Genomic DNA, 12,764 nt, shown 5'->3' with positions numbered 1-12,764 from the left:
ACGAAACTGAGTATGTCTCTGTCACAAATAAACATTTCGGGAATTTAATGATATTTTTTCAGAAATAAATGAAGACTTTTTTTCATCTTGGTAAATGAATGATGATGCATGTTTCCAGTATTAGATCTTGCAATAAAAAATAACTTTAGACAGTGGATGGTACCTTAAAATGGAACGCTTGGTTGTTATGACTGTTCTTGAATAAGTAACAGCAACAGAGAAAACAAATATTGTTATATCAACGCAATGATTTAAATCAGTACCCTCAAATTAGTTCTGTGGGGCAAATGTAGTCTTTCTTCTCTACAAAGAGAAGAAATAATTTGATTAAATCATGATTTACAACTGTAAAATCATGCATGGGTGATAATTTGAAATGAACAAGGTGAAAACTCTTGAAGTATGGAAAAGAACATACTACATAATTTCCTCAAGTTCCTTCCTTTTTCTTCTATGGAAAGGATTTTATATAACTAATCTTTCAGGGTAAATACATATATCTTCTAGAGAATTTCACAAAGATATGCAATGAAACAAAAAATGGCAACATTAATGGTGATAAAAAGAAAATAATATATTTCCATGTGCATCTGATTTATTGAAGGCCATATCTCAGATCTAGTTGGGAATGCCAGAAAAAGCTGTTTTTGACTTGGTCAAGAGAACAGACTTCCAATGGAAATGTAATGAGTTGATGTGGCCCAATAAAAGCTACCTGTTGCTACCAAGCCAATTGATTACTTTTTTTTTTTTTTTTCTTATGCTACACTGATACTGAGAATACTACTTCCTCTTCTTTACAGTGGCTGTGGAAGAGAATAATTTTTAAAATCTTGATCATACATCATAAAACCATGAGTTTTTGCAGTACTCATATGCAATCAATAGGAGCTGCTTGAGATCTGCATCTGTTAATTGAACAATAACAATCAGTGCTACTGATTGTCTGAAACAGCATGGAATAATCCAATTGACATAAATCTCTCAATTTTCACTCCAGAAAACTGAAGTTATCTAAGAACTGAGTTACTCCAAAATCACATTAATTACCATTGTGACTTAGTTCATCAAATAATTCAGTGATGCCCAAAAAAGTGATGTTAATCTCTTTCCATAAGCTAGCTGCATATGCAAAAGTGAGATACTGATTTATTCATTTATTTACTTTTTCAAATTACATTAATGTATTCCTAGCAGTATCCAGGCTCTCTTGAAGCAGGGACATAATGTTGTGACTTGTACCATAGCATTAGCCCAGGTCTCTAACCATAGTGTGACAGTTCTCCAGTGGTAACATCTGATGTCAAAGAATACAGCTTTTTAAGCTGAAAGTCAGCTATTACCACCTTCAGGGCATCTTTAAAGTCACACAACCACACCTGGTCTCTTTTGACTTACTTTCTGCCTCGGGTTGAGTTAAAAGTCCCGCCGTATTTCTTCCGATTAAGGATGAGAGCAGCAATTTCTGGCACGTAGCGAGCAAACATTGCCTACATGCATGAAACAGAAACACAAAAAAAAAAAAAAGAAAATGGCATGCAGAGAGTGTTCTACTGCAGCAGAGGCAGCAGAGCCTCTTGGGATACTTACTTTCTTCCACTAACCGCACTATAGGAACCACCATATTTCTTGCGGTTTCCTATTAACTCTATGATTTCAGGGACGTAGCTGGCAAACATGGCCTAAGAAGAAGATAGGAGACAGAAGAAAAGACTAAAAAGAGAGGCCAAAGAAAGGGGGATGATGAATGTTTTCAAGAGATATATTTTTAAGATCTGAAAATGCAAAAGAATTAGATCTACAAAGGTGTTTAAAAGAAAATTTTAAAAATGTAAAAGTTCTTAGCAAACAAAACAAGATGGTTCAATGTAAAAGTTGGACTTGAAGAAGGTGGATGTCTTAGGAATTAATAAAATGGTCCGAAGAAGAAAAATAGGTTTATCAAACAAAAGAAGAACAAAATTAATTCAAGCTTTTAAATAATCATAAGCTACAGTTACATCTAAATCTTCCTGAAAAGGGGAAGGGAAAAACTATTTATCTTGACCATACACACGTACAAAAAAAAAAAAAAAAAAAAATCCAAAAAAAAAAAAACACCAAAAAAACTAAAAACCCACAAAAAAAAAAAAATCATTACAGTAGTTAGATTTCTATTTTAAAAAACAAGAAAATTTCCCCTGTGATTAAGATCTAAGCACAGAAAAAAAAGATGGAGTCACAGGCAAATCCTCCTTCTGAAGAACAAAATAGTCACCACCACCCCCAAAATTTGTTTTTTTTTTTTTTACAAAAGTTTGTTTTTTTAAAAGGATTGGAATAACACATGAAAGAAAAAAAATAAAAAAGATTTTAAGGAGAAAATAAAAATTATTCTGCCATGTTTTGTCCAACAAACATCTTCCTTGTGGCTGGATACTTCGAAGAGCTACTGCCAGTTGGCATGACGTCTGTCTTTAATTGTCAATAAACATAGATGGAAATGCATATATATGCTTACATATATGTACCTATGTGTCTGACATATATGGTATTCATAACATCAGTTATATACATATCACCTCCATAAGGTGTATGCATATGCGAAATCAAGATGAGAGTAAAGTAATAAAAACAATACATATGTGCATGAATTAATATATATCATGAATTGTCTGCACAGCACTTACCTTGCACTGTCTGAATAATAATATAAACCTTGCTGCATTAAAACAACATTGCAACAGGTTCCATAGAGTTACTAATACTGATAAATAATACCAAAGTTGACAGAAGACAACTAACAACGTTGGCGCTTTGTACATATAGCACAAAGAACACCAGAATTTGTTGATATCAAATGGTACTGGTTATGGCCATGCTTCATGTGATAAACTAGGTAAAAATTGAGCTACATTACACAAAATGATGTTTGAAATCAAAGAGAATGTGGTTTGCCATCATCAGAATCAGGCAAGCTGCTCTTTAAGGCAGTCCAGAGCCACAGTGTTTGTTGGAATTATGGGAAGGAACACAGAAGGGTGGGTAGGACTTCTGAAACCGCAAAGTGCCTTTAAGTATGAATAGTATCCTTTAAAAAATGCACTACAATCAGTCACTAAAAAGTAAAATACTAGCACTAAGTTTATAAGCGGAAATGCTAAGGCACTTCTGTATTCACATGCATTACTTATTTCAATGCTTTACAAAATTCTGACTCCTGTGACTGACAAACCATGTCAAAATATTTATCTTTAGGGAAAATATACTGTATTAAAGTTATTAAAGAATTTAAGAATTAATTTTATTAAGTTGAATATTATTATCTCTTCAATTATAGCACTGAGATGCAGATATACATGATAAAGAACTAAACTAGAAGAAATTGATAATAATAAAGAATAGTAATATATTTTTTACCAATCCCCCAAGGATGAAGAAGACCATGAAAAGGCGACCAAGGGTTGTTTTTGCATAAACATCTCCATAACCAACAGTGGACATTGTAACCATCAGTAAATAAACACATTCCCAATAGGTTAACTGTTGATTATTTTGGAAATTTTCCCAAGGATCCCCTGAGTTCTCCACCTAAAATGAGAAAGGATATACATAGTGAATAAATTAAAAGTACTACAAACTATCTCTACTGATACAAAAAATATGCATATTTTATTGGCATATAATATAAACTCTGGATCCTGTTCTGTGATTTGTTTTGAATATACAAATGACCTAGGATTATAGACTTACCATTCTCTTGCCAATACACATAACACTGCCACTCGAACTATTCTCTGAAAACAATTTTTTTCCATTCACTACTGAAACAATATGTATTAGTTAAAAAGAAGATGAGGCTTATCTGATATCAGTTTGTCCAGATATTTTTCAGTCAATATTGCTTCTAATGCAATTATACCACTTAATTTTTTGTTTTATAACATTATCTAGCTATTAATGGCACTAGTGACTTATCACTGACTTGGACATGTAATGCAAGTTATAAGTTCAAAGGCAGGAAAAGAGTATACTCTGTATGCATGATATCTATTAAGTTTTGTTCCACAGTAGAAAGCCTAAAGTTCGAGAATTCCTACAGCAGAACAAAAAAGAGAAAACCTCCTTCCTTCTGATGTAATTTTTAAAACAGTGAACTGTATGTTTTTTGTTTTATTTTTTTTTATTTCAAATCTAGAAAAAGCAAATGAACTTGCAGTATATCACAAAAAAAAACCAAACAAAAACACCCAAAACCTCAGTTCATAAGACTTAAAATTAAACATGGACCTCTTCACACTTCACCAGCAATGGGACACTAGAAAATTGCACATTCAGGCTACATACAAGGACAAAATTTTCTACCCTAAGGGTGGTCAAACACCACCCTCAGGTGTAGAAATAGGGAATGGCTTTTTTCTGTAGCACAACCATTGATTTCTCAGGACATCACTCTCATCTCATACTCTGACATACCCTTTCAGGAAGCACTGAGTAGTTATTAAGGAAACACTGCCACCTAATGGTTAATTGTAATCACTCAAGAAGTTATAGCAGTTCAAGTCCCCAATTTTACTCTTGCTGAAACTAAATATTTGGGTTAATACATAGGTAAATACTTCAGTAAAAGCTGAAAATTGGAGATATGTCAATTTTTTTTTCATTTTTATTTTAATTATACTCATTAAATGTACTAAGGGGTCATCCAGAGTAAGGCAATTTATGGTAGTAGAGCAGTTCTGAAAGAAAGTGATCCAAGAAAAAAAGCCAAAGAAGTACGTGCAAACATACTTACCAAATGTATGAACCCAGCTGCTGTCAGCCATGTGCTGATAAATATAGAGCACAGATTCACTAGCTTGATGGAATTACTGGAGTAAGGGGAAAAAAAAAAAAAAAAAAGGAAGAAAAAAAGGAAAAAGAAAGAGAACATACGTTGGAATTTACCATTCATTACTCTTCTTTCTCCATTTTCCTTTCTGTACATATCAGCAATTAACCACATGCAAACATTGTTATGTCCTGGAATACAGCCACACAGACTCAATGAATTAAATTGGGTAATGCCAATTACCACTGTCTGCTGAACGTTACATATCCACCCACAACTGTCGGATGCTTTTTGAATTATTTCACTTTTCACTAGCTTGTATGCTTTTTCCATATTCATCTTTGTGTTTTGTTGTTGTTTGTTTTTTTGTGTTTTTTTTTTTTACCCCAGACTGGATGATGCTTTAAACACTAATTTCAAGAGGATTTTCAGCGCTGACAAACTGCTAATACTTGCAAATACTATTATGAGGAAAAACTATGTCTGCAAGCATTAATGAACTATTATAGCCTGAATGCCATGGTGATTTTTTGGGAAAAATATATAGATATATATAGGATTCCCAAACTTGGGCATGTAAGTGCTTCTGTGCAAAGACCTAAGTTATTTTCAAATTAAGTCATAACATATCTCATACTTCACACACTGACAGTTTCAAGGAGAAGAAGAAAAAAAAGACAATGAACTGAAGTTATGTGTTATTATGTCTAAATGATCTTATACTTTCATGGAATTTTACTGAGAACAGCTCTTCTTTGTTTTTGAAAACACATCTTAGAAAGTATGATGCATCAGAAAACCCATTATTCCCATTAACTGTTTTCCAAAAGAAGAAACACTAGGGGAAAAAAAAATAAAAATCTGGTAGTAGTAGTAGTAGAAGCAGTTATATAGTAGAAGAATTGATTAATATTTTTTAACAGACTAACTGAGGACAATTTATAAACTAAGTTGAGAAACAAACCATTGAACAGACAGTTTCACTGAACATAATTTTTAAGAGGTACAGTTGAGTGGGCAACTGCAAGGACTAGCTGACACACAACTGGCTAACAAATTACTGTTGCTGTAATGATTACTGTACTCAAGTTTATGAAGCTATTCATTCGTTTTTACAATTAATTAATGATCATGCACATCAAAACGTTCACTGTGGCAATTTATTAAGGTGTTTGTTGAATTTTTATATTTTGTTAATAACAGCATTCATAATACCACAATAATACCACAATACACTAATCTCTAGGTGCCTAGATTAAACAAAGTGATAGAAATTATATTGATGCGACGTTCCATTATGAAAGGTTAAATACAATTCTTCACCTGAATTCAGGTCAGAAGAAACTCCCAATGCAATAAAGCAACAATCGGTCTCCACATATTACTGTAATATATGTAAATGACAGCATTCATTAAAAATAACTCTATATGATATGTTTGGAAATTTTTATTTTAGTAGGTTTATTGAAAATTGTACCTTCTCTGTCCTCTATGAAATTTGCCTGTGTTTCTAGCAGAGTCTAAATATAGATGAAAGATTAGTCACAAACATTTTTCTGCTCTTTAATCTCTTTGCAACATCTGTGCAAAATCCCTTACTGTGAGCCCTAAGTCCTTGCTGTTTTGTTGAGAAAATATTTGAAAGCAGTAAAGTAGAGACATTTTCAACTGAACATCACACAATTCATTCTATTTTATAAGCACAGGGACAAAAAAATATTCTGATTAATATGTATTTCATTTTAGACTAGGGAAACAAATAGATCATTGGCAAAAGAATGTCTTCTAATAGGCCAGGGTATATCTTTGGTTTGCTTTAGTTGTTCTTTTCAAATAAAACAATAATTACATTCTCATGATTTTCTCAGTACTTCACTGATCTCATCACTATCTGAATGTGTTTAAAAAAATGTTTGGAAGTGGTGCTCAGGGACATGATTTAGCAGGTGGTTAGAGTTAGGGTAGTATGGTTTTTGGTTGAGGTTGGACTTGATCTTCAAGGTCTGAGAAATTCTACAATTCAATGATTAATGTTAACCACAATGAAATACTTCATTAAATTATCACCATATTTTTGAAACGAATAAATGGCATTCCCCCCCGCCCCCCCATATTTTATATAATAAAATGCATCTTTTCTATTCTTTTTATAATATACTTTTAGAGCAAATAATGAAATAGTAAGTTTACTGTTTTAGTTCAACAAGCTGAGTAATGTCATTGTCCATAAGACAGAACTGCTCAACACATTATGATGGCATTTAAGAACATTCTGGGTGAAAACAAAACAAAACAAAACAAAACACCTCACTGAAATTTAGCAGAAGCAATAGACATCTTCAGTTTATACTTTCTTTAAGTTAAATTCATGTAAAACAATAGATTAAAAAAAAAAGAGGTCATTTACATTTGTCAGCTGTAACTATATATTTATCTGAAACAAATTGTATTCTGGCCATTTGTTGCAGATTGATTCTTTCAGTTCACAAAACTCTGCTTTGTGAACATCTATAGTATCCAAATAATTAAGTTCATTTCAGGCTTACTGAGATACACAGATCAGATGTGCTCTTCCACTGAAGAAATAGGAGCAGGGAAAATTTTAAAATTTTGAGTTGAATAAACTTTGCTACTGATGAGCTGCTAGCGTTTAATCAGCCAAGTAAACTGAAACAGTCACATTAGAAAGCTCTGCTTTGCAGCCTATAAGTAAGCATTTGGGTTTTATAGATATTTAGGCATTCAGATAGAAAATTACAGAGACATTATCTAATCTAACAGTTAAATTTCTACCAGAAAAAAAATGCTAAGATAATGAATCAGTCAATCTTAATTAAGCAAGCTGTGAACAAACTGAATTTAATAGAACATCCCTATACTTATGGACCTGGAAGTTTACAAATTCATGGCTTCTAACTTCATCTAAAATCATTTGAGTTTATAGGACATTTCTATCAGTTGTCATGTCTTTTGGTGAGGTCATTCATGTGTCAAAATAAATTTATTGGATACTCTGAGCTCCTAGACACGTTATTCACTTTCCTTAGCAAACCAGTCTTAGACAATCTTAGATTACAGGCTAACATTTTCCCTACATGTTCATTAATTTCTTTATTTATCAAGGACTGGACATCATACAGCTAAAGATATACAGACTGTAAGAGTCTAGAGAACAGAAAATGGTTTTAAGCTTAAGACTGAAGAATGAGCTCTTTAATATGAATATCTACAAATCTCAAGGTTCTATTTACTCATAGCAAACAGTTTACATGGGATGTAGATGGTTACTTGCATAAGAAATCCTCACACAAGCTTCTCAACAAACAGAGAGAATAACAGTATTTTAGAATTGAACGGAATTCGCATTAATTATTGGAAGTTTGGTTCAATACTTTAGCTAGGGTAATTCAAGGAGCGATGAAAGGCAAAGCATCTGTAATAGTGAAGGCATGGGAAGGTTCCTTTCTTTTTTTCATTTTTCCCTCAGAGTCAGTGATCCTTTGTTCTAAAATGTGCTTTTTTTTTCAACAAAATTAACATGTATTATTGGCCTAGTGAACATATGAAAAACAGAAAGTTAATCAGGAGTGTTTAAAATATTTTTTTAAAGAAATGCTAATGGATATGAACACAATATAAATATAGCTGGGAAACTTTTTTATGGTTTTTTTTTGGTTTTTTTTTTCCCCGAAAGAACTGAAGTAGGGCCTAACAATTATTTTTTTAGAATGTTTTTTAGCAGAATTCTGCTGAATTAACTGAATTAATTTCTGTTCTGTAAGGCAGTGGATCAGAGATTGGCAACATGTAAAGCAGTAACATTTAATTAGCAAATAGATCTGTAATTCATTCTGCTCTGAATTTATCAATATTCAATCTTGCTCGGATTTAAAAAACAGATTTTGAGCTTCATTTTTTTTTAGCTGGTTCTTTTTTACAGACAAGAAAATCATATATTAATAGAACTACAAACAAAAGCCATTTATGTTATGTCATCAATGCAACTATTCAAAACATAAGTAAATCTCTTACCTTGTTTTAAGGATATTCAGAAACTGCAATATTTCTGAAAACTGTATCAGTCTAAGGGCTCTTAAAAATCTTAAACCTGCATTAAAAAAAACAAACAAACAAAAAAAACTCTAGTAAAGAATAACTCTAACAACATTTCATTTACAATGACAGCAATCATGAGAACAACATAGGCAGCATACAGTATGTCAAATACCTTTGAAGTATTCCTCCATATTTAACAGTTTCAACATCCTCACCAGTCCTTTTTGGAATAGTTTTAAACTTAATTCCTTAACTGCTGAGGTATTCTACCAGAAAAAAACAGTTTAGCCAGGAAGCCATGGAAGGAGATTAATTGGCTGAAAGCTAAGAGAGAAAAAAAGCTTCTTTGAGGTTCTGTTGGTTATTCTACCACACATGACCTTCTCTACAGACTGTCAAAGACAGACACGTACAGACCTGAAACTTCACAATTCTCCAAGCTCCCATGATGCTTAGTGAAAAATTAGAGATTATGAGCAAAAGATCTGATAAACCAGATAAACTAGACTGATTAAATTTGCAAATCTTAATGACGTCAAATCTTTTATTGTAATAAATTGCAATATTGTAATATTGCCCCTATCTCCATCCTAATTTCCAAAAAACTCACGCAGTAGCACAAGGGGACCACATACTCTCTCCTAAAAGTTTCAAATATACTATATAATTATTTCTATAAACAAATAGGAATTTTGTGTTGAAATCAGGTTGCCTGAGTAGCAATTCCCAGACAACTGTAAAGCGAGTGAGAAAGAGTATGCAAGAGAAAATGCTGTAAAAGATTAAGGGCTTAAATTATCAAAAGAGATTTATTCTGATACTAGATTGGCTACAGATCTCTGGCATATGAGTAAAGGTACATAGTGTACAAACGCACAACTTCTAACATTGAAACAGAGCTTTCAGTAAACAGTGCAGCCAACAGTTACTTAAAAAGTTGTATAATATGCTGCTGTGACTATTGCAGGGCAGCTTCATGTCATTCAGTCTCCAGTGCTATAAAACATTTTTTCCTCCCTAGAAACTTAAGGAAGCAATTAAAAATCAGCACAACCTTCCTCATCTCAGTGAAGTTCAGAGGTTTCCTTCAAAAGCAAAGTAGTATGTGGTCAGACGTGTGCTAAATCAAGGCTTTATTTAAATGGGATTATAGAAAAGTTGCTAAATAAAACTTTTACTCTTGTTAAGGCTTATAACTAACCTTAATGGAGAAGTAAATCTCTCTTATTTGTGTATCATACATATACAAAGTCTATACAAACTGTGTAGCTCTGAAGATTAATCACAACTTGAAAAGTGGATTTGGGGTTATCAGTAGAAAAAGACATAAAATGATGCTTAATATTTCTAAACTTCGGATGCATGTGCATCCATTTTGTATCAAATTTCTCAAAACTACGAGACACAAACTTCTGCTGCACTTGAAGAAATAGTTATAGTAGTAGAGTTCTAGCAGTTTCTAGAAGGGAAACATTCAAAATTGTGTAAATTCTGAAATTGTCTCTCAATCCACTCCCTACTAAGTTTTTAATAAACATACTTTAAGAAAAATCCCTCATTTCAAATGCACTGAGGAGAATTTAATGATATATCCATTGCAATGTTCCAAAAACAAGCATAAGAAAGAGAGAAAGAGAGAGAAAAAAATAAAAAATAGGGAGACAAAGAAATAGAGAATTACAAACGCTTAAAGTCCAGATTCCATGATCTGCAAATAGAACTTCCTTGTACTGAATCAGCTTGTAACCTCTGTATCCTGTCTAGGACACTACTTTGGGACTTTGCTTTTTGTATAAGGAAACTTCAGCTTACTGCCTGTTCTGCATAGTTTAAACATGAAAAAACATGAACATAAAAAATTTTCATATTATGACAGAATCTAAATCCTTTCCATTGTTCTACCCTTTGCAATAATTGAATAAATCTGTTAGATTTTTGTACCTGTGCCATTTTAGATGATCTCTTATATTTCCTGTCTTGTAGACATTGAGTTCTATCATACCAAGAAGAATATAGGATTTAATAAGTCTTATCCCATATTCACAGTATGAAGCCATAAACCCTATGAAATGGCAGATTGTCTAGATGATAAATAAAAACTTTGCAAGCTGCCATGAACCACTATGTTTTCCATAAAACTTGTTATATAATTAATTTTTTCAGAAAAATTAATCATGCCAGAATTGCTGAATATTTATAACCTCAGGAGGAAATACATAGAGTCTAGGAATACAACTTTTAAGTGTAAGCCATTGCAAGGAAGACAGTTCACAAGGAAGGTTGAAAGAAAATTCATAAAAATATGGGAATTGTGGAACAATGTAAAAAAAAAAAAAAAAAAAAAGTTCTGAAAAGTGATCTGAAATAAACAGGTAAAAGGAATGGTAGAACCACAGCTGGAAGTAACATTTCCAAGTACCTATAGTACCTTGTACGCAAGATTTGAGCATGCAATCACCAGTTCATTGTTCGCATGCAAATGAAACCTACTATGCCTGCAGTATCTATTCCCCCTATCACTATTAACATGAAGCCTGGTATTCTACACAGTAGGGACAAATTACACTGTACAATGCACCAATGAGCACACCTCTCCAGAGGGGAGTCTTCAAACCAAAGTGGGTTTTTTTGTTGGTTTTTTTTTGGCTTACTGGCAACATCCAATAATACTAGATGAACTCAAATTAAGAAGAAGAATTCCTGGTTTTTAATAATTGCTTTTTAAAGTTGTGAAAGAAGTATGAGGTGCTGTCTTTAAGTTAATGTTTGGCACTCTAAAACATTTAACAGCATGGACTGCTTTACCCTCTGCAGTTAATTATGTGCACTTTGAAAAATCACAGCAAACTTGGAAATTTCAGCTTTATTTGTCAAATAGACTCCAAAAAGAAACACCTAGGAACAGACTGTAAGCAGAAGGCCATAAGGCTCAAATGAAATAAGACTGCCTCTGAATGTATGTTATTCATCATCTTGCACTTAGCAAGGTGATGATGAATCAGCTGAATAATTCCTAACAGGAAAAGTCCAAGAAACACTTCATTTTTGTGCTGGAGTTAACAACATGTCAAAGACTGTTTGCAATCATGCAGTAATCCAGACACAGTAATCCTTAGAGCAGTAACCCTGCTGCAGTGAAACTGCTGTCAGATTAAAGATGGCCCAAATTATTCAGTAGGTAGATTACCATGAATCCACATTAGATGAAAATTAAGCAAAGTTAAACAGAAAAGATTTTGAGTAGTCTTACTCAAAAATAATTATCAGTGGGTCCATAGAGAACAGCCAGGTTATGAAAAAAATCATATAAAACAATTAAAACAACATCCCATGTTATGATCTCCCACTGTTCCAAATCAATTTTGACTCATTTAAAAGTAAGATAATATCTTTCACGCTCACCAACGCACCAGGAATAGAAATACAGGATATTTTCTTACACATCAAAGATAGTAATCAAAAATCTATAATGAGAAAATTAATAAAAAATCCCACTTTCAAAAACTGTATAAGGTACTAACACTCTTATATTTAAAGAACATAATCAGTAATTCAAATAATATAGATTGTTATGTATTATAGTAATTTCCATTAGCAACGTTTATTGGAATCCTGCCTTCTAAAGACAGCTGACCATTCAGATGAAGGCAAAATTTGTGGATTATTTGCAATTTTGCCTCCTCGCCTTTTCCTTGACAAAAAGTTTTATGTTGGAATGTTCCTGTGGGATTTATTTAGAATAGAATAGAATCCTCTGCAATACAATAAATTAAATATATATATGTAATACATATTTTAGGTTTAATGCACCTAGAAATTCTCTCTAAATCAGACGAAAAATACACATGCTTATTCAGCCAGCTAACTTTAAGCTTCTAAATGCAAGACTAAGGTATGT

At 32.6% G+C, this 12,764-nt stretch overlaps 1 protein-coding gene across 50 annotated transcripts in view; it reads right to left on the bottom strand.

Annotated features, from left to right (window-relative positions):
- The window catches only part of KCNMA1 (potassium calcium-activated channel subfamily M alpha 1), a 409,269-nt gene that overhangs the window by 134,349 nt on the left and 262,156 nt on the right, over positions 1-12,764 (bottom strand). For 44 of the 50 annotated variants that reach the window (XM_085554216.1, XM_085554217.1, XM_085554229.1 and 41 more), the window contains 4 exons: positions 8,843-8,918; positions 4,775-4,850; positions 3,400-3,570; positions 1,591-1,682 (listed from right to left, as the gene is read on the bottom strand). In XM_085554216.1, the coding sequence (XP_085410342.1) occupies positions 1,591-1,682; positions 3,400-3,570; positions 4,775-4,850; positions 8,843-8,918 (415 nt within the window). Of the gene's footprint in view, positions 1-1,398; positions 1,491-1,590; positions 1,683-3,399; positions 3,571-4,774; positions 4,851-8,842; positions 8,919-12,764 lie in introns of those variants that run through there. The other 6 variants (XM_085554236.1, XM_085554238.1, XM_085554239.1 and 3 more) reach the window with 2 other exon arrangements.

This window comes from Coturnix japonica, chromosome 8 (assembly GCF_054131305.1).
Source record: "Coturnix japonica strain WE chromosome 8, WE-NBRP24, whole genome shotgun sequence".
NCBI classification, from domain to species: domain Eukaryota; kingdom Metazoa; phylum Chordata; class Aves; order Galliformes; family Phasianidae; genus Coturnix; species Coturnix japonica.
The sequence above is the reverse complement of the archived record's forward strand: the minus strand, read 5'-3'. Positions and strand labels throughout refer to the sequence as shown.